Raw genomic sequence first — 22,730 nt, 5'->3', positions numbered from 1 at the left:
AGCCCCGTTTGTCATTAATCACACAATAGATCACACTGAGATCTCTGAAACAAGGTCATCTGAGATGTAAGGGAACGGAAATTGGGCCATCTTTAACTGTTTGGGATCCACAAACAGAAGAAACTATCCATTTAAAATGAAGCATGTTTCAAAACAACCACTGTGGTTTAACCACTCCGGGATCTTTTTTGGTCCTGTTGCTAAACCACTGAAAGACCAATGACAGTAACAACTGGTTCACTCCAGATAAGTAGATCCATGTGCATGTAGGTTGCTCCAGTTGGAGGTTTCCTAATGCTATTGTCAAAATTCTTATTTCCTTCCTTAGTAGATGGTGGTGGTTCTTGGTAGTGGTAAGAAAAAAGACATAGTAATTAATAAAAGTAGTAGGTGTAGTTGTCTGGATTCTTCCTCCTGTAACTTGGAGGATGCCATTATTTGATTCCATAATAGTCAGTGAATGCAGCAAAGTAGAGCCACAACTAAACATTGTCTGTTATATATAAATCCACTTAACACACACGGTGCATCTTTAGCATATCAGAAACATACTTTCACAGCTGTTGATGGTTAAGCTTTCTGGCATTCCCAAGGAGTAACTTAGATGGGAAACTGCTTTTCTAAAGAGAATGGAGCATGAATGGAATGCTTACCAATATTTTGCAATTTATTTGATCAAAAGAAACCAAATCTGGAGCCACATAAATGCAAATCTCAAGTTCTAAGCATTACTGCTTGGAAATACCCGTATATTTCTTAGAGTACACATTGAATGGTCCAACATCATATTTTCAGTGCAACATACTTTGCCTAATTCTTAAATCACTGGGGCTACCCCTTTCCTTAATAACAAAGTAAACTGCTTTCTAATTTTAAATATATTTATCCACTTAGAATCAAATTCATTCCCATCTTTCTGTTTACAATACTCAAGCACTTGAGGTGACTTGCAGTTTAAAACTGCAGAATATTAAACGTATAAAACCCACACAATTAAACACAAAATCAATTTCCTTAAACCAATTAACTGTTGAAAAACTGACAGAAACAATGTTCTTTTGCCGTTATGGTTTTTCTCTGGGAGTCCTTTAGTAGATCCCACCCACCCACATCTGCCTGAGAGAGGCGCTTCTGCTAATGTAAATAACTGGGCAGGTTCAAAGCCGGAGAGGGCCGTTCTTGATAGTTAGACATGGAAGCCGAGAAAGGCTTTGAGTAGCACCTTTGCCATTTAAAAATAACAATAAAATGTGTTTGGTTTCATAGAGGATCAAGACTTAGCTTTAGTGAATCAGTTCTCTGTCAAGGCTTGGTCCCAGTTTCTTTGCCATCAGTGATTTTCTTTGGTAAGTGTGCACATATTTCGCAAATGCAATTCCTCTCTGTAAAGCTCTTCGAATCCTTTGGAAATCTTTTTGTTCTGTACCCTCCGATGAGGATAGCATGATAAGGAGAGGGCTGCTTAGGAGACAAGTCCCTAAGTCTGCTTGTAGGCTAAGCAGAACAAGTTTATTTAGTGTTGTAAGCACCGTGCAACTGAGTATTATCTCACGTGCCATTTTTAAAAAAATGATTGATGGGGTGGAAGCCAAAGCAGCCTTACTTCCTAAATTACTGACAGTGGTGCTGGTTCACCCTGTAGATCCAAAACAGGACCTTTGTTTTGCTACACACAATCTTGCATGGCTGCGCTTATGAAGTATTAGTTCTTTGATACAGCTTGGAAAGATCGAGCTCTTGAAGTCTTGGAGATAACTTTGATGAAGTTACAGTAGCTTTTGAGCTGAACAGCTGATTGGGAACGTTTTCACAATACAATGCAGAATGTTATTAAATTCAAATTCAAATGTCAACTCTTAAGACCTCTGAAGATCTATTTTCTTCACATCCCCATCCTTTAGGAATTGAGGCCAAGCCAAAAATTGTATCGAATAATCTAATAATTGGGAGTAAAAACATTTGTACGCTCAATACTTACTCACTCTGCTCTTCAGCTTGTGATTGTCAAAGGTCTCCCACCTTCAGCCTTCCTTGATCATAGGTTATCTAGCTTATTAGATGACCAGTCCCATCAGCTTAGCCACACGATAGCAGGTGATGGGATTTGTGAACCATACGTCTAGAAGGCCTTTTCAAAAATGGTTTAGTAAAGCAAAACCCTGTAACATTGTAGAAGCACCAGACAAATTTCCCTCCTGTCATGGTGTTTTCTTGCCAATAACATTCCTTCACATCATTTCATATATCCAGGAAGTAATCCAATGGAACAATTTAAGCAAATCACCCATTCATGAAGTATGATTCACATCTAGGGATGTGCATCACTTGGATCTGAAATGAAAATGGTGATGCGTAGTTGACAGGGCACACATCTCACACCTGTTGGTGTCACCTTGCATCTTTTCTGGGTTTGCATAATGGCCATACAATGGCCGTACAATACAATATGCTGAATCGAGGCATTTAGGCCAACTCTAAAAGCACCTTCCTGCATATTATTGATGACTCCTTAAAACATATTTCCCTTGGTTACCATACAAAACATGCCCAGACTAAAGATGCAACTGCTTTGCGGAGGGACTTTAAAGAAGCATGGTGTTCATGCCCATTATCTACTGTGAAGCCACTTTTTTTAAATTTTGACAACAGCAAAACTTTACATATAGCTTCTTTTTGTGTACAGACACATTACCTTAGTATGAGTATGGGTTTTACAATTTGTTTGTTTTGCACAGAAAGTGGGCAGTTCAGAGCAGGCGTGTCCAACTTGTGCCCTTCAGGTTGCATGCAGCCCTGGACAGCTACTAATGCGGGCCCCTAAAACTAAAGGAAGTTTGTCATTTATATATATTAACTATATTATATATTTTATATGTGGCCCAAGACAATTCTCTTCATTCAATGTGGTCCAGGCAAGCTAAAAGGTTGGACACGCCTCATTTAGAGTGATAGTTCAAAAGAAACTGAGCTGTTCCTAAGGCAAAAGAAAATGTAGACAAAATATTAATCGCCCTTGGTCTGCATAGGTATCATTGCCTTCTCAGGCCCAAGGTCTGTGCCTCTTGCAAGTCAAAATTTTATAGCCTAGATATTGAATTGAATGGTGGATTCTCTATATGGGCTTGGACCCCTTGCAGCATGATTGGCTGGCAAGCATCGCTGAGGCCCATGGATGTCGTTTCAGACCCCCATCAGGGTCCTGAAACCACCAACCAATCCATTTGCCTGAGAAACGAATCATTGGGAAGAATTCATGTCTTGTGTGCAAATGGTGGCTTGATGTGCATCTTGTGTGCACTTGAAGAATGCATGTACATATGTATCTTTGCCTCTTTGTAATCTACACTCTTTTCTCTATAGAACAAAGAGGTCCATTGCCACCTGAAAATCGGCAACTGTTATATTCTGGATTTTTTTCTCAAAGGGTTTGTGTAGGCTGAAATATTTTATTCATATGTGTCAGAAATGGGAGCTTAAAAATTGTTGTTTACTCTGGACCAAATTCTTGTTTTTTCTTGATGTTGCTGTTCCTCTTTTTTATCTCCTTCATTTTTCTTCTGTGACTAATATTCGTACTGGGGATTTGGGATTTTGTACTTTTCCCATAAATAGTATCATTTGTGCAGAGCTGTGTCTGACAGAAATAACTGATAAACTGAAATGAGGATGGTAATGTGGGAAGACCCAGTTTATTTTTTCTTTTGATGGTAGTTTTCTAGATAGCTACATCAACTATTGTTTCAAAGGAGCTTCCAGTGGGAAATATAGTGCCAAAATCTATTTTTAAAATTGAGTAGAAGAATACTATCCTAACTTTGTCAGAAAATAACATTTTCATTTTCATTTACTATTGTGATTCCCCCCCCCCCCGCCCTGTCTGGATTGTGCTACTAAACTGTTGTTAAAAGAAAAAAGTGAACAGATCAAGTTTGCTTATGAAAAGTAAGCAAAATTCTTCTGCTGAATTTTCTTCTTCAGGAAGTCCTGCCATGAAAAAAAGAGGAACATTGACCCTTATACTCTGAATGGAGGTGAACTCTTTGAGTCTAGATAATGGAGGGTATGTCCCCAAAGGAAAGACTTTCTGTATATTTTACAAATAGTTGATTGACAACATGCAGCACCCATTCATTTATTCAAGACTATGAATGGATTGGATCCCCCTCCCTTCCTTCCTCCCTCCCTCCCTCCCTCCCTTCCCTCTTCCCTCCCTCCCACCTTCCTTCCCTACCTACCTACCTAAAAATATCAATTTGTTTTGCAGTGTTGCATGGTTAATAAGCCCTACTTGAACTCCTGGCTGGAGTGTAAAAATCTCTTCACCGAACCCTCAAAAACCAGGCTGTTCCCATGGTGCAAGGGTGTGTTTCCTTCTGATGATTGGGAAAAGCTTTTTGAATGTTGGCTTTTCTCCAGACAATGAAGATTAACTCATTTGCAGAGTTGGGTGGGAGGGGGGGTGGCATTATTCATCTCTAAGTAGCTTTAAACCTTGTAAACAATGCAAGCATAAGAATGGTTTGGCTGCCTGCTATCTTGCACAAGAGAGAAAGAATCTATGTCAGGTTTCTCCAACCCAGTGTTCGCCAGAGATGTTGGACTACACAGCCTATCATCTCCAGCCAGTGTTGCTCTTGGAGGGCGTCTGGCTGATGGAAAAGTCTAAGCTCCTAAAGTTTGCTGAAGTACAAATGTTAGCACTAGGTTCGATACACAGGGAAATGTGGAATTACTGCACTGACTTAGCAACAACACTGCCTGCATAAAGCTACACCTAAAGTGTATCGGGCTGGCAAGCTCTCCTCCACCTATTGAGCAGGCCTTTCGGGAGATCTGCTGGAGGATGGATTTAACCCTTCAGCCAACTGCATTCCTAGGTTCCCAGAGTGCTCAGTGTTCACAAGTAGCCTTCCAGTTGCAGAGCCAGGTTGTCTTGAGAATTAACTTGCCTTGCAGGTCGGAGGGCATAGCATGGAGGACCCAGGGCCTACCAGTACATTCATCTGAGAGTCAGACATGCAAGAGAAGAACGGGAAGAGGCATCAGCCTGGAAATACAAGCATTTGTGGTGAAATCTACAAAACCTGCCTCACTATGCCTAGAATGGGAAGTGCTGCTGAGGCTCTGGCCAATGGACTTTCCCCCTGCTCCCTTCTCAGAATTGAAGGGAAACCTACAGAACCCCTGGAGAACCTCCTCACGTCCCGCTTTGTGTGCTGTTCTCAGTATGGTGTTTACGTGCCATATGGATTTATAGTACCAAGCAATGCTGAATTGTTAAGAGTAATTTTTGCCTTTTGATTTCTTTTTCCCGCCCTTTCTTTATATCTTTAGGGTACTACTTGTAAATCTAACTGTTGGATAATAAAAATTTTCTCCAAAATACCCAAGCAAACCCAACATAACAATCAACAGTTTCTGCTCAAAAAGCTTTCTTTGTGTTTGTCAAGGGGTTGGGGGGAAAGGGATGGTTTCCCTTTATTGGGCGGAAGTTCTGAATAGTCTCCTTGCTGGGAATAATGAACATTGTGTTGACAGGCTCTCAAACGTGAACCCTTGGCAGGTTCTAGAAAGAGCTGGAGAGCAATCATTTTTGCAACTTTCAAAAAGAAGTTCCTCAAATTACAAGCTTACCCTCTGTTCAAGTCATAAATTGCAAATGTCACATGTGATAATCCACGTTGGCTGGCATTTCAAATTTATACAGACACCAAAAATGGAACATTTCCATTTTTCTTGCACCTGCAAGCTACACTGATACCAGGGTAAAAAATAATAATAATCCCAGAAGCATTTTCCTTTCTCCTCATAGTAAAATAGTAAAATTAAAAGAGCCTCTTACTAGCCTAAGAGATATTTGTTCTCTGATGATAGCCAAAGACGAATTGCCTTATTCTATCTTCTAGTGGCATCATGCTTGCCGACCCACACATTGTTAGAAAGCCAAATAGTGAAAGCACATATAACAATGGTACATGTTAGAAAATAAGGTGTGCTTGCTGGTGTAGTTCTAGCTCATTTCCATTTAACAATAAAGGTTTAGAGATTTCTGCCCAAGAATAAAAGTTTTGATATTATCACTATTTCGTGCAGAACCTTTAAGAAGGGAGGGGAGAGAAAACAATTGTGCTTAATTATTTTTAAAGAGTTTTCCATGGAAACCACCATCTGGCCACCTTTGCAATGTTTGTAAGAGACCTAGGTCTTCTCCAGCAATGGTGAGAGACCTTGGATAATGAAGGTGTCTACCCAGAGGTCAATAGTGTCCATAAGTTGGTTGTGACTTCAACTAACTACATGGACAAACTCATGCTTCACTGGGCCAAAGTCATTCTGTCACACCCCATTAAAGCAGGATCAGAACTCTTTGTGACCAGTAACTAAGTTCAATATTTTCAGTCATATCTTTACCACTATCTTCATACTAAACTTTTATTCTCTGTCTTGTCTCCATTGAAGCATTTTGTTTTACCGAATATCCTAACAATTTTCTGAGTAGCCACATGTACTGTATGTTATCTTTCAGCTGGATTCCTAAGCCCACAGGATGCTGGACCTAATGGCCCAAGAAGCTTCTTCCAGTTCTCCGGTTCCATGATCTTGTTCAGTCTCATCTTTGCTTCTGGTTTAGAGCAGATGTGGTAAAGTTTAAGTTGCAGACCTTGAGTTAATTCAGGCCACAGAGAAGGCGATATCCCAATGTTTTATAATTTATTTCATTAGCATTTCAGCATCTTCAGGGAACAGCTGCTATACATTCGGGACATTGCGTTGCCAGAAGTCAATGGGCACAGTCATATTTCTGTAGTATTCAAGGAAGAGTTTCCAGACTCTGCAGATACAGCAACGGAACTCTCTAAAGCAGCTTTCAAGGGCTCTCCCCAATTGTCTGCTTCCTGGTGAGCATCTGCTTTGTCCAGCTGAAAATAGTAAAATCATATTTAAGAATTATTGTTTCTGCAGGTTACCAGTGGTGGATAACGATAGTTTTGGATTGCCACACATATAGACACCATATCCTAGGCTTTATTAGTCTGGATATTATTATTATTATTTAAATAGCCACACCCTACACACACCCTTTTCTTCTACCCACTATCTCACATCCTTACATATAGGAGCTGGAAGATAATTCTAACAGCAGATCTATAGCCGAAAAGGGGGACATACAATTGTTGAAGCTGCTGTTTCTGTTGTGTCACAAAACTGCTGTCTCCAACAGGACTGAGAGTGCATCTCCCAGAATCCCTAGCGTTGGCTACACTAGTGACAAATTCTGGGATTTGTATTCCCAGCCCATCTGTAGGGTTCCGAGTTGGGGGAGGTTGTTAAGTATGTGAAAAGCATTTTCTTTGATCAGGAGTTGATCCAGAACACTATGCTTCTAGAGCACAGCACAGATGAATGTGGGTCTTCCCACTCTGTTTTCAAATACATACTTGGCCATCTGGCATCCTTGTAAACAGCCAAGCACAGTGTAGACTATGACTGTGATTGTATGAATATATGGCAGGCTTACTTCTCATGCCATTCCTTGTAGAGACTGGAAAGGCCTAACAATAGCAGTGATATAAAACTGAGCAGCACAAGTCCAAATTCTTCATGAAGATCAGGTTATCAGTGAGGGGTGAACTAGAGAGATGGGTGTACGGATATAGCTGCATCCTTTCCGATAATTTCATCTTCATTAAGAAATTAGGATAACCCACAAACTTTGATCCAGTAGGGCTGGCTTTGTAAGTTATAGAAATCCAGAAGTTGTAATTTGTAAACTATTGTTTATGATATGTAATCAGGGGTGGGCTGCTGGGGGTTTGCACAGGTTCTGGCGATCCTCTAGCTAGGAGTCTGCCCAGTTCAGCGAACCCCCAAATGCCACCACTGGCTGGCCCCTCCCACTGTGCCCCTCCCAGGAGTCTTCACACAGCCCATTCATCATGCCAGGTAAGGGCAGTGCCTGCGGAAGGCTCGGAAAGGTGGGAAAACAAGCCTACCAGAGATTCCATAAGTCCAGAAATAAGCCTGCTTCCAGCCTCCGGAGCCCAGGAGAAGCAGTTTTCACACTCCCAGGGGCTCAAGGAAAGCCTCCAGAGTCTGGGGAGGGAGAAAAACACTCTCCCCCTCCCTGCCATGGTGCAGGAGGCCAAGTAGGCCATGCCCCCATGGCCATGCCCACCCCATGGCCATGCCCACCCAGCAACAGGGCAGCGAACCTGTTGCTGAAATTTTTGAAGCCCACCTCTGGATATGTTACCAAGCCACTAAAGTTTGCTCAGTGATCTATAACTTAACCACACCGTGTGAATCCAGCTTATCAGTCCTTAAGGTTTTAGTTAAGAGGGCAGAGATTCTGTCCAAAACAGAAAAAGCCTTCAAAACTAAAGGACAGGTCAGCAGATAATTTCCATTTGTCATTGTATGTGTTAATCACAAATTAAGCAGAAGGGGAAAGGAGGGTTTGACCTACTACCTAAGAATTTAAAGATAATGCAACTCGGTTTTAATACTTTCCATATGTGAAAATATTACTTTAAAAAAATCCCTTATAGATAGAAGAGGTTAACTTATTCTTAGTAAAACAAGTAATATATTTACTTGGAACAAAGGATACCCTACCCCAAAAATATTCATTGTGCAAAAAATGGGATGGGTGTCTTACTTTCAGGTTAGCAGGAAATAAGTCGTGTGGAACATCAAACATGTTTTCATCCAGAGAGTTCAGGCTGTAATACAAAAAGCAGCTTGACTGTCTGAGGAACTCTTTACCATCTCTAGTTGCAAGTCTCCATAACCCCATTATTGCCTCCATTAGTTCTGAAGACCCCTGTGGTTTCTAACTTTTAACACGTGGGAAATTTGACACCTCAATGACAGAAAATAATATGGGGTGGGAAGGGAGGTTCAAAGAGATTTCCAGAACTGTACGAGATAAAGCTTCCAGTAAAGCAGTCACATCAGCATAATCACTTTCTGTATTTGCATAGATGATGATTAATTAAAGATTAAATTCATTGTACTACCTGGCCACTTCAGAACTGGCATTTTCATCAAAGCCAAGGTTCACAGAAGGATCCAAGGAGAAACCAAGCACAGGATTAGCCCTGCAGAAGAATGTTTTACGTGTGAATGTCTTATGTATCCAGTCCTATGCCCAGCAGAGAATGCCATAACACAGCATTTGGCAGCAAACATGCTCTCCAGCTATTCTTGGGTATGCCACTAGCTGTACACAATCAGTTGAAACTACCAAGGTGGCATGCAAAGGTACTAAAACTTTAATTTCCCACAATCTGGATTACCTTCCAACCAAGCAACAAGCAACTGCTATCCTAATTTTGCCCTCCTAAAACAGGTTTGAAGCAGGGATGGGTTCCGGCAGGTAGTACTGCCGGTTCACTTGTGGGTTCACCTGTGCGCACACCCTTGATGTGCGATGTGCGCACATGCACAGTATAATAAAAATGTTCTGTGCATGCGCAGAAGCCAAAAACAAGATGGCGGTGCCTATGGTGCCAGATGGAGAACCGGTTCGGGGACGTGGCAGGCCTGGGTCACTCCGGTTGAAGTGACACAGGCTGCCAAACCACTATGGGTTCGGCCAAACCGGTCCGAATTGGTAGGAACCCACCACTGGTTTGAAGCCTGAGAGATTTCATATTTCCCAAAGACTGATAGATGATCTTACATTTTTCTTGGGCACTTCTATAGTGCTTCAACAGTATAATTTCCCAGGTCTCCAATTTTAATCACATTCAGCTTTTTGTTCATTTGAAGATGCCGGATATTTTCAGCATATTCAAATTCAGCATAGGATCTGCCCAACAGACAGAGTTTTATCATTGAAAATTGGCAATGTAAAGGATTAGATGGTTTTCGGGAGGTGGGAACTTAAAACTTCTTATTTGCATTTCTTCCATCTACATCAATTTATCATCTCTCCCTCCTCCTCCTCCTCCTCCTCCTCCTCCTCCTCCTCCTCCTCCTCCTCCTCCTCCTCTTTTTCTTCTTCTTTTCTTTCTATCTATCTATCTATCTATCTATCTATCTATCTATCTATCTATCTATCTATCTAATTTATATGGCCACCTATAACAATGACTTACTCTGTGTAGCAAATTAAAATAAAATAGAATAAAACTAATAACAAACCCTACAAAAAAAATTAAAAATGCAGGCAACCAAGAAACCACAACCCAATCTAACCCAACCATGAAACGCATCCCTCCACAACTCAGGGCTTCTGTCACAAGCTGTACCTGCTTCTCTCTAACCATTCCCTGTGCCTACATACCCTTCTGTATTATATTTATTGGTCCCAGGGATGGCAGGTCCTTGCTGTGTTCCATTGGCTGAGAAATGTGAAGCCACCTTCAAGGCTTTGAGTGCCTTCAATTTCCTTGTATAACTGCAAAAAGAAAGTTTGTTTGTAGCAAGTTGGCAAGTGGGTTGAAGGGAATCCTTAATAGTAGAAGAATAGACCATCCGAGGGAAGTTGCTGCACTGGCTTTTACAGATGTGCAGCCAATATGGTATGGCAAAAGGGTTTAGAGCTTGCAGCCATAGGGAAAATTCTGGGTGCATTGAATTCACCCAGATTCTGATCAGGAATCAAGGGGGGAAAACATTGGGAAATTGAACTGATGGGGAAGTTGTACCTTTTCCTCATGCCAATTACTGTCCCAATCAAGATGAGGAGGAGGATGAAGACAGCTGCTGCCATCCCTATAATAATACCAAAGAACTCCATCTCTTTTCCAGGTTCCTTCACATCCCCAGGACCCTGGGAACATACAAATGTGTTTTAATAGCTCACTCGGTACAGAGTCCATTCTAGCTTTCCCCATCCTAATGCTCCCCATATCCAATTGCACCTCAGATAGTCTACAGTCAGCAGAATCATATCGGTTGGGCCAGTGGTGGGTTCTGGGCAGTACAGCCCAGTACGGCTGTACCGGTAGTAGCTGGGAGCAACGGCCTCCGTACTGGGCTTGTTTGGCCCACTCGCCTGTGTTCCATAGCTGTTTTTGAAGTAACCGGGCCAACTGTGGATACATGCACAGCATGCAGGGCCTGCGTTACCTCCACCAAGCAGCTGGATGTCACAGGGCGGTGGCATGCGCATGCATGTGCATGTGTGCGCAACACACGTGCTCAACTTGGATGCCCAGCACCGTGCATAGCGTACCGGTTGCAACGGTGTCTGGAACCCACCACTGGGTTGGGCATCATAGAAGCTATAGTCTAAACATCAGGAAAATGCTAATTTGGGGAAGACGGATCTGTATTACATAGACTAACACTAAAGGCTATGCTGGGAAGTGGGGAGAGGGGTGGAATCACAGAAAAGGGTTTCTTCCACAGTGTTATCAAGAAAATTGCACCCATGGAGCCAAGTTTGATTCGAGGAGGACTTTTTGTAGACAGGACTTCCAGCTGCCCTCCAAACCTTTTGGATTACAATTCCATCATTGTCACCCAGTGTGGCTAATAAGAAGGGAATGCCTGAAGTTGCAAACGTCCCATTGTGCTGGATGTCTATTTCTCCAGATGAAACTTTGGCTTCCCCTGTCCGGCTTCTCTCTTAGTTGTTTTGTTCACTTCTGGCACAAAATTATCGCCCTCCTTAGTCAAACATCTTGCTACTTTCATTCCTACTTTCCCGTTTTGCTTTCAAATTCAACTCATCTGAATGTGGAAGCATTAGAAAGATAAGAACTCTCACAATGAGCGACAAGCCAATGTCGATAAGTTTTTCCAACTGTTCCGGGTTGCTTCGAATGATCCTGAAGAAAACATATTTTGAGGATGATTAGGAAGTGTTTCCCAAGAGCTGTTTGGTATTTGCAACTACAATATAATTAAGCATGAGTTGTGTTTTTTAAAAATGAACAAAAAGTCTGTTTCCAACTTCTCACTTAGTGCCTCTGCAGATCCTGTGGGTTTTGTGTGTGTGTGTCATTATGCTGAACTATCCACCAGCAATTCCTTCCTTAATCTCAGCCTTCCTCTGCATTATTTTCCTCTGTTTTCCATCAGACTTTCATATTAGCTCCATATACACTGATATGTTTAGATGTTTTGCTCAGGCTGAAATTTCATGGGGAGAGAACCACTAGGGCTAAAATATGGTTTAAAAGGTGTGGGGTGATTCTTAGCTTAAATTATTGGGGGTGGGGTGACGACAAGGTTTGCATCATTTAAAAGTCTCCACCTTTTCTTTTTAATTTGACCACTTCCTTTTCCAGTGTTGTCACACTAACAGCTCAATGGGCCAACCCAAATGGGACTTTTATGTGATCTCTGTTCCTTCCCTAGTAGATTGAGAGCAATGTGACCCTTACCCAAGCACTTGATTATCATTCAGAGCCGTGCCATTCTTGTAAACAAAATAGGCATCCATTGCAGTATTCTCCAGAGCCCTACAGAAGATAAAAAGACATGTAAGATAGACGGACTGAAGGGACAATACCAGCACAACCTTCTTAGAACCATAACCAATCCAAGAGCTACCTCAAAGAAATGGCTACTTTTCCAATCCCCTTAAAAAAAAGCATCCTAAGAAATCAGTGTTATAAAGGCAGCCTGATCATTTGTAAAAAAGTGTCTAGCTACACTGCTCACCCAGATGCTAACTTCATGCTGGAATCTCAAAAATCTCCTTACATTTTCGTATGCTCTACCAACCCCATAACATTCTACTGAGTAGGCCTATGCTAGTCGCTGTAGCAAAATATACCCCCCAATATTTCAACATGCGTCTCCTCTTTCTTCACCAACCACTTTATATGCTTTTTAACTTCATTTAGTTCCTCATTACCATAGCTTCCCTCTGTTCAAATCACCTTTCAGATTTGGGGGTTGATGAATCGTCTATATAGATTGATGTTATGTAGACAGTTGTTCCAGTTGCACTGCTCAGAATTCTGAAAGTGACATAAAAAAGGCACAGGTCTCATCAGCGTTCCATGCTAAACAGCCCCTAACACTGCACTTACAGGAAACCCAGTTAATGTTGACAAATTGTAAAATAATCATTACTTAGTGTCATTTCATTGCATATTCCAATTCTCTCTGGTGTATGGTCTACCCTGCACAGGGGTAGGCCTCAAAAATTTCAGCAATGGGTTCTCTGCCCGGTTGCTGGGTGGGCGTGGCCACGGTGGGTATGGCCTAGTCAGCCTTCTGAACCACGGCGGGGGTGGGGGGGCGTTTTCGCCTTCCCCAGGCTCCGGAGGCTTTCTTCGAGCCTCTGAGAGTGTGAAAAATGCTTCCCCCGGTTCTGAAGGCTCTCCAGAAGCTGGAAATGGGCCCATTTCCAGCCTTCCGGAACTTCCGGAAGGCCCATTTTCCCTCCTCCCCGAGCCTCAACGAGGGCCCTGCACTTACCTCGCATTCAAAATAAGCCACGTGGAGACTACGGGGAGGGCAGGGGGGAGAGAAGGGGCAGGGGAGACGCAGCCAGCCAGGGGTGGGATTCGGAGGTTCTCAGAACCGGCCATAATGTTAGCTATGGGTTCTCCTGAATCTGGGCAAACCCATAGCAGCCCTGACCCTGCATCATTAAGTATGAGACACTCATATCATTAGAGAGCCATAATTCAAAACCACATTTTAAATATGGAGACGTGGGACTTGTGAACGTAAGTTTTGGGGAAAGGGGCCAACCATCTTTAGCAGCTCTGTTCAGAAAACATCTCAAGATATTCATAAGACATTAACTCTGACCAGGAAACCTCTAGAATCCTGAATGCACAAAGTGCCTGATACTCTATCCTAGTCAAACATTTTAACAACTTACATCCCTGAAATCGATACAATCCCAACTATTTCCTTTTATTGCATATGTTTGGGTGCTCTTCTTCACACAGTGCACTAAAGCATAATGTGCCTTGTCTGACTTTGGCTCAACATGTTGTGTGAGGCCCCCACCCCACCCCATTGTGATTTCTCTAGCTTAGTACATTAGATGAACTTTAGTAAATTGTGATGCCTTCAGTAAACCAGAGTTAAGCAAATCTGGGGTAGTGTGATATGTGAATTTAGCATTTGTTTTAAGAACGGCTTTGCCAAAGCTAAATGGTACCTCCTTCAGTTATGGAGTCAATGCCCACAAGAGTGCATGTACACACCCACATACCACACTGCTTTCTTTCTCCTTTATTTTGTAAACTGACATTGTTTTTTGCCTTGTTCTGCATAACAAGATGGACAGAAGCACCATATTTAGACAGTGAGAGGTGAGAGGCTGCCATACCTTTTGATTTCATCCGACTTATCCTGCAGTTCCTTTAAACCGATGCCAAATTTCAGTTTTATACGGAAACTCTTAGCCACACTGAAGATCTGGAGAAAGAGAGAAATGATCGTTCTCAGAGATCAGACATTATGAAAATTCAATCGATGGAAGTTGGTCAGGAGAGACAACAAACTTACATCCAGTGATGTGAAATTGCTTAGGGCTTGAGTTCCATTGTCTTTGGCTTCCACTTTCACCCAATATCGGCCTTTCAACGCGCTATTAAGGTTTCCTGCTATTCTGTAGGAATAGAAGGCATTGCAGCATCAGAGAGGTTTGTTCTTGATCAAACTCTGCACCACCCTGAAGTAGACCTGCCCAGTCCCGCCTCCATCTTGAAATATTTCTGCATTGGTAGCTTTCATGTTTCTATTCCAAATTTCAGGATGGTTCAGCAGAAAACCAAATTAAGCATTTGCTAAATTGGGATCTTTATCGTAGCATCAGAAAAAAGCTGTGATGTTGCCAAAGATACAGATCACAACAGATCCTGCTGATAAAATTTCAATAACTTAGAAGTTTATTTTTGAGAACATGATAAAGAGTAAAATGAAATTGTGTAAAATGCTTTCCAGTGTGTTGTGAGAACCCAGCTGATAGTGATCTATGTTGTATGAACTACATTATACTACTAAACCATAATCTGGCTCATTATTTGAGCAAAAGCATTCCATGTGAACACGGTGATTGCAATTTTCTAATCTGGGTTTAGTGTGTTCCGTTAACTATATCCAGATGGTCACTCAGCATGCACGACAGCCTCTCCTAATCATCTCCCCTCAGGAGCTGTCATCCAACTACATCTGGAGAGCACCAAATTGAAGTTGTTCTATGAAACCCAGGATCAGCAAACCCACTGAAAAAATTGAACCTTAAATAGCTAAGTGATTATCCAAAGTGCCGCTCATATTTTACTGCTTCTAAAGGTACCAGAAAGCAAATCTCTTTCTCCATACCCAGTAGAGATCCCCAATAAGCCTCATATACATGTTCAAAGAATGTGTGTGGAAATAGAGCGTTGCAGGAATCTATCAGTGCAAAAGCCAGCTTTTCCCCATGCTTTCTTGTTGTGCAAATTCCCTTGGGTTAGAGACAGAGGTGGGTTCCTACCAGTCTGCACCAGTTCGGTAGAACCCGTTCGTCAAATCTACCGAACCGGTTAGAAGAGGTTCCACCAGTGGACCCGGAAAGCAGGCCACAGCTACAGAAGAGGTTCCAATTTTTTTTGAAACCCACCACTGACACACAGAGAGACAGAGAGACAGAAAGACAGAGAGACAGAGAGACAAACAGACTCACACACAGAGAGAAAGAGAAAGAAAGGAATAAAGAAAGAAAGAAAGAAAAAAGAAAGAAAAAGTGAGAGAGATGAAAGAAAAAAAGGGAAAAGGGACAGAGAGACAAAAGGAAGGAAAGAGAGAGAGAGAGAGAGAAAGAAAGAAAGAAAGAAAGAAAGAAAGAAAGAAAACACATGGCCGGCAAGCCACTCCCACCAGGTCACATGGCCAGCAAGCCACTCCCACAAAGGAGGCCACACCCACAGAGTAGGTTTGAAAAATTTTTGAAACCCACCATTGGTTAGAGGTCTATTAAACATATCTATCCAAATATCCTCAATATCCTATTGATCAATACAAGGAAGTCAAGAGTGGGGTTGTTAGTACACATGCCCTGCAGTTGCTTAATGTGACCACAACGAAAAGGCAGGATTATTAAAGTGTTCAAGCGAAGAAAACTCCCATCACTTACTGAATGTTTCCCACAGAGACATCCTTCTCCAATATCTTTGCCACTTTGAAAACATTGGATAACTGCTGTCGAGATTCATCTTCGTGGATGAAAACTACCTCGGAGATCGAAAATGTGATCACACCATTTTCACCTGAATCGGCATCCTTGGCCTGGAAAGGGGGGAAACAATATTGATGGACTTTGAAATATGATCAGATCCTGTCACAGAGTTTGTGTGAGCATCCAGTTTAGTTTCTAAAAAAACAACCACCAGGAAATCTGTGCAGCTAAATAGGTATTCATAATCTTACCTTGACCACAGCCACAGACAGGTCTAGCGAAGAGATTTCTGGGATTATTACTGCAATGAAACACCAGATACAGATCAGCAAAAGGCAATGGGCATCTTGCTCTGCTATCAGGCTTACTACCAAATCACATTATAATGGAGCTGTGCTGTTTACTCCCAAGCTCTATCAATAACCATTCACTGGCTGTCAGTATGGCATTCCTCTGCCCTAGCTAGAAAACTGAATGTTCCCATCATGATTGGCTAACATAAAGAGGAATGTACACATCATGGGTGTCCAAACTTGGAAACTTTAAGACTTGTGGACTTCAAGAATTCTGGGAGTTGAAGTCCACAAGTCTTAAAGTTCCCAAGTTTGGACACCCCTGATGTATACATGGAAGAAAGTGATGTGATGAAAGAAGCTTTATGACAGGGCTATCAAACTTGCAGCCCGCAGGCCGGATGCGCTGACCAGGCCTGTTTCAGTGAAGGGGGAAAAAGTTGCGCTATGTCACATGATGATGCTGTAAAGCCATGAGTTTGACACCCCTATTTTATGAGAACTGTAATAAGGTAGGATAGAGATGGATGCCCCTGCGGCTAAGCCTAGCAGAAATGTCCCTGTTAAGGGAATCCTTAAAGCACGCTACCATCTACCTATTAGGGGGGAAGGGAGACATACCATGGTTGCAACTGTCCTACATCTCTGCTCTTACCAAAGGTGTCATCAACAGGATAAAACTGGGGTGCGTTGTCATTTGCATCACCAATTAAGATGACCAGAGTCTCTGGGAAAAAAAAGCCACAAATAGGCAAGTTCTAGCCATTGATATGAAAACAGCTCTGCACGTCTTCCCAGAACCTGCACATTGGAGCCATAACCCTGTTCAAGTACAACTAGACCCATTTCCCACCAATAGCAGGTGTTGCACCCTCATTTATGTAACAGTGTCAATGCTGATACTCCTCCAACTGTGAAGTTGTTAGGAGCAGATAATCTGTGGTTATACTTTTTTGCAGCTACCTTTCTAAGCCTCTAAGACACAAATAAAACAGTGACAATACCCTGAGATAGAGAAACAAGTCTGTGATACGTTTTGTCACTCACTCCCTTTCTACTCTGGCAGGCACTGAAGCAATGGCCTCCATTCATTAATACCAAGGCCACCCACGACAGCCTTCTCCAACATTATCCCTACATAACATGGTTAGTACATCTGGAGGCCAGCAGGCGAGGGTTACGGAAGGTATTGATGAAGACAGCTCAAGTGAATATGGTTATTCTAAACAATTACATTGCTCCTGCGGAATTAATTTTAAAAAAATCTAGTAGAAAGGACAAGTAGGACAGATAGAGGAAGGGTGTACATCTCGCAGGATAAAAAATTGTGAAAGCAAGTGTTCATACAGGTAGGTGCCTTACCATTTCTACTGTAGGGATTTCCTACTGCAGTGAACTCATCCTTAACACGCAGTGTGATTTCCACTTGGGTGCACCGTTCATAGTCTATATCTGAACTATTCACAAAAAGTGATCCATTGGCTTCTAGCTGGAACCAGTGCTGACATATATTGCCTGCACTGCCTGTACTGTTGAAACATGCAACACCCAACTCCTGGAATACTAATGAGTGGTTGGTGTCCTTATCAGTAGCCTCCAGCTCAGCTGCTAACTTATGTAGTTTTTCATTCTCTCTAACGTGAATGTTTTCTGGTGGAAATGGTACAATGGTTGGGGACTCATCGTTGACATCTAGCACATACACCTTCACCATGGCAATGGCAGCTTCTATTGTTTCCCCTAAGTCTGAATTTTCAGCCCGTAGAATGAGATTGAAGAACTTCTCCTGCATTTGGTCATAGTCAAGAACAATTTCTGGGTCTAGATACAACATGCCCTGATACCAGCCAGATCCCTGGGCGCTGGAGCGAATCAGAAAGTTGTTTGAGCCTGTGCTGCTATTAATGTAGAATGAAATACGGTTGTGAATTTGTGTTTGGTCAGCATCTCTGGCTTCCACAACTCCCACTAAGGTACCTGAGATAGAATTGGAATATGAAAATTAGAATAATTGCAGAGTTAAACATATACCATCCTTCTACACCCCAGATCAAAGAAGTAGAGGTCTATAGTTCCCTTGTAAGTGGCAATGCCCCAATCAAGCAAATGATATCCTCCACCTCCAGTTTCATGCATTACTCCTACTGTCGGTTCGCAAGAATCCTTTCATGCACTATTTTGGTGATTTAAACTGCCTCTTATTGGATTGGCCTTGAAGATGCCAGTTACAATCTCATAACACATAAATCACTTGCTTTGTACAGGTTGCCAAACTCCTGTGTTTTGCTTAACCCTTGACTTGGTTTACAAAGCACACCTAGCCTCTTTGGCCATAACTGAGAAAAGTGACAATAATCTTGTCTGCCATTTGTCCGTCAACGCATGAAAATTGCAATGTACCAAATCAAAGCTGAAAAGTAAAGAAAAAGCTAAAGATTACTCCTCAGCCCCAGTCATATATGTGATGGGATGTCATCTGCCTACTTTGCAGCCCTATGTTAAAGGTTGCCCAACTCCTGTGTTTTACATTATTAGGAACCATTGTTAATCCTCTTATCCCTTAAGATCTGTGCAGAATATTATACATTAAAACTTTGGGGAAACTTTGGGAGAATATCATCTGATTCTATCTAGAACTTCCTCTTCAAGAAAGGCTAAGATTGGTTTAGAAAGGCCTGGGAGATTTTCCTCTCCCCAAACGATCAAGATAATGCAATCAATGAATGCTGATCCTTAGAGCTATATATTGCTTGCTCTTATAATAGGTATCTAGGAACCAGAGCAATAAAGTCCTGTGGCATCATGTCCAGCTTCTGGTCATGTTACAGTGGTGGTTTTGGGAAAAAACACTCAACTAGACTGCTGTCATCTGATACACTAGAGTTTTGTAGGTAGTTTATTTAGCTCCTCACTTTGGATTTTTTAAGAAGTCAGTAGCTATGGTTTTTGCTTCAGGTTACCCTACAAGATATTTTCTAGTTTCATTTCCAGTCCAGAACAAAGAAATTCAATGAATCATACCTCGCAAGTCTTCAGAAACAGAGAACTCATAATTCGAACTGCTGAAGCTGGGTGCATTGTCATTTTTGTCCTAAGGCGAGAATTACTTATGTTGTTATGCCACATACAATTGAAACCCCACTACCATAATTACCTGTCTGCAAAATAAAATCAAATTTCATTTCTGGAAATGTATTTTACCCATGTCCCCTTCTCCACCAAGAATTTTACATTGTCACCATCTTTTTCTCCAACTGCCTTAGCTCAAACTCCTGGCAAAGAGCAGTAGGATTACCTCCACAGTGATGGTAACATTGACAGTGGTGTTCAACTGAGGGATTCCCAAGTCTTCTACAAGTATCATCACCACTATCTTCCCGTTGAGCTGCACAGGAATAACTTCTCGGTCCAAGGGCCCTTTGCTGATGAGCTCTCCAGTTTCTGGGTTAATAGTGAAGTTGTTGCTGAAATTGCCAGGCATAATTTCAAAATGCAGACGGCTATTATTGGTTTCTGGGTTATCCTGATCAGTGGCCTGGGAAAAGAATTGGGGGGGGGGTGTTAGTCTTACTTTTTACTCTTCCTTGTTCCAGTCAATATTATGAATAAGTTTAAACTTCTTCAACTGGATAATATGTTGATGAAGATTCTCAGTCATCCAAGTAGAGTTGCTTGGAAGTTGAGTCATGGCAACTGGATCTCTTTTCTTTGAGTGTGATGTTTTGCTGCTTATCTAAGCAGCTTCTTCAGTCTGGATCGCCTTTATAGGCATTTGGTCAGCCAACGGAGAAGCAAAAATAGGCACTCAACATGCCAAGAAATTACCAGATTAGGTAAAGTTGAGTTATACTAAAATGAAGATGAATATCCCATATTTACCTTGTATGACAGGTCCACACATTTTTCTATGGCAGGTCTATATCGATTTGAGGATATTATTGGTCTTAGACTTCTCAGTCTAAACTGTAACCGTGTGGTCTCTCTAAAGGGGACCATCTAACTACTAATCAATATGATTCTGCTTAATATTTTATTAGATCAACCAAGATCACTTATACTTGCTATGGCAATTTCAGGAACCAAGATGGAAATAGATGGTAATTTAACTCCTTTTACCAAAACTCATGACTTACTACTTCACAGACCTCATAGAGTTCTAGACTGTAGATCCAGGCCTGGAAGAGGCCCAAACCTAACACACATAGCATACTAAACCATGTTGTGAGTTTCTTTTGGACATGGTATATTGTGAGAACCAAGCCAATTATGGTTTCTAAAGTAAATCGTGGTTAAATAAGCCATGATTTAACATGATGTGTGACTCCTCCAATCCAGGATATTCTTTAACAGCCACATTATTATTTATTTATTTTGAGTATGGCATATAATACATGGACTAGCAATAACAACAACAAAAAATAAAGTACAGTATGTTCCAAGTCAATGTAATGCATCGATACCCAGGCAATTTTATCCAAAACTGGCTGTTCATTCAATCTACTATGGCACAACCAGCACAGATTATGAAAAGGACAATACCATCCTGCATCAAAGACATCCCAGCTACAACCAATAGACTATTACAACTACATGGCATCTTGTAGCACACAAACCACAAGATGTCTCCAAAAACCACAAACAACTAAAGGTCTCCAAAATGTCTTAACTAAATCAAAGCATCCAGAAGATGCTTTGAACAAAAACCAAGAATTATCTACAAGGTACAATGCAAAGACTGGAACAGCCTCTATAAAGGATGGACAGGGAGAAGACTAGCAGAGGGCATCCACAAACACTAACTAGCAGTCAGAAGACACAATGACAACTCCTTAATTTCACAACACAAGTCAGATTCAACCATAGTTTTAACTTGGAAACTGCAAACATCTTAGGCCAATCCATATCCAAAGCCTCTAAAGAGTTTCTGGAGACTTGCATTCAGAAAAATCGCCCATCATTAGATACAAAAAGATAAACCATTTTTACATACCATTCAAAACAGACAATAAAAAAGCAAAGCGGGAAACAAAAAGAACAAAACACATCATTTCCAACCGACACAGAAGGACCAACACAAGACAAAGAAACAAGCAGAAAACAATACTTAATCAAAGAACTGGAATATCTAATCCACCAAACTGGCAAGGCAAGATACTGTATATAAACCAGGAGTAAAATCCACCAAGGATTCTACAAGTCAATCTATACCTTAAATAAATAGATATCCCACACCTGTTTTAAACCTATGCATATAAATGGTTTAAGTCAGAGGTGGGATTCAGCCAGTTTGGACTGTTTCGGGTGAACTGGATATTAATTTTATATCTGGTTCACCAAACCAGTAGTTCCAAGGACTGACTGGCCCCACCCACCCACTCCTCCCAGGAGTCTCCATGTGGCCCATTTTGGATACCAGGTAAGTGCAGAGCCTATACGGAGGCTCTGGGAGGGGAGGGTGAAAAATGGGCCTTCCAGAAGTTCAGAAAATCCAGAAACGAGCCCATTTCTGGTCTCCGGAGGGCCTCCAGAACCCGGGGTGGCCATTTTCAAGCTTGAGGAATACCTCCGGAGCCTGGGGAGGGTACAAACGCCCCCCCATGTGATGCAGGAGGCCAATTAGGCCACCCCCACCATAGCTACACCCACCCAGCGCCTGGGCAAAGAACCAGTTACTAAACATTTTCAATCCCACCCCTGGTTTGAGTGCGATAGGTTTTTATTTGCATTGAAAGAACTATTTCTTTTAAACCCAAAGTTAAATGACCTATAATTGTGGCATTCTGAAGTTACTGTCTATATTCTAGAATGATTGAAAATGACATCCTTAAAAAACACAAATGCTCATAATATCACATTCCAATGTTCCATAATTTTGAAGTAGGACTGGAAAGAAAGAGGGCAGTCACATTTGGTGAAAAAATCTCAGCTTCAAAGGTAAACTTCCATATTTCTAATCTATAATTGAATTATTATTTCTTCTAAGAAGCAAACTATTGCATTTTGTTTTGCTTGAAAATGCTATTAGTTTGGAGATTGTTTCAGTAGACAAAGGAAGCTGGCATTTTAACTTTACCTGGATCTGGATAGGCTCGATGCTGTTGCCCTCAATTACCATGAAGTTGTAGGAACCTATCACAACCGGAGGATTGTTGTTGATGTCAATCACTGTGATCTCCAATTGGGTAGAACCAATCAACCCACCACCATCCATTGCTTGCAAAGTGGCATAATAGACAGGGCGCATCCCCCAATTTATTTTGCTGCCATTGGCCACAAATATTGTACCGTTCATTGAATTCACAGTGAAATCTGATTGGCTGCAAAACAGATAAACAAGCATATCTTTAATT

The 22,730-nt window shown here is 41.6% G+C and overlaps 1 protein-coding gene across 1 annotated transcript in view; it reads right to left on the bottom strand.

Moving 5' to 3' along the window:
* Positions 1 to 6,794: 6,794 nt before the first annotated feature.
* Positions 6,795 to 22,730, bottom strand: part of CDHR2 (cadherin related family member 2) — a 44,029-nt gene continuing 28,093 nt past the window's right edge. The window contains exons 15-31 of the mRNA XM_032239067.1: positions 22,454 to 22,697; positions 19,676 to 19,915; positions 19,402 to 19,471; positions 17,743 to 18,357; positions 17,036 to 17,107; positions 16,339 to 16,388; positions 16,046 to 16,197; positions 14,434 to 14,536; positions 14,255 to 14,343; positions 12,843 to 12,923; positions 12,342 to 12,419; positions 11,723 to 11,783; positions 10,656 to 10,780; positions 10,292 to 10,405; positions 9,021 to 9,101; positions 8,660 to 8,723; positions 6,795 to 6,920 (exon numbers count right to left, since the gene is read on the bottom strand). Of these exons, the coding sequence (XP_032094958.1) occupies positions 6,795 to 6,920; positions 8,660 to 8,723; positions 9,021 to 9,101; positions 10,292 to 10,405; positions 10,656 to 10,780; positions 11,723 to 11,783; positions 12,342 to 12,419; positions 12,843 to 12,923; positions 14,255 to 14,343; positions 14,434 to 14,536; positions 16,046 to 16,197; positions 16,339 to 16,388; positions 17,036 to 17,107; positions 17,743 to 18,357; positions 19,402 to 19,471; positions 19,676 to 19,915; positions 22,454 to 22,697 (2,365 nt within the window). The remainder of the gene's footprint in view (positions 6,921 to 8,659; positions 8,724 to 9,020; positions 9,102 to 10,291; positions 10,406 to 10,655; positions 10,781 to 11,722; positions 11,784 to 12,341; positions 12,420 to 12,842; positions 12,924 to 14,254; positions 14,344 to 14,433; positions 14,537 to 16,045; positions 16,198 to 16,338; positions 16,389 to 17,035; positions 17,108 to 17,742; positions 18,358 to 19,401; positions 19,472 to 19,675; positions 19,916 to 22,453; positions 22,698 to 22,730) is intronic.

The sequence above is a fragment of the Thamnophis elegans genome, chromosome 2 (genome assembly GCF_009769535.1).
Source record: "Thamnophis elegans isolate rThaEle1 chromosome 2, rThaEle1.pri, whole genome shotgun sequence".
Lineage (NCBI taxonomy): Eukaryota > Metazoa > Chordata > Lepidosauria > Squamata > Colubridae > Thamnophis > Thamnophis elegans.
The sequence above is the reverse complement of the archived record's forward strand: the minus strand, read 5'-3'. Positions and strand labels throughout refer to the sequence as shown.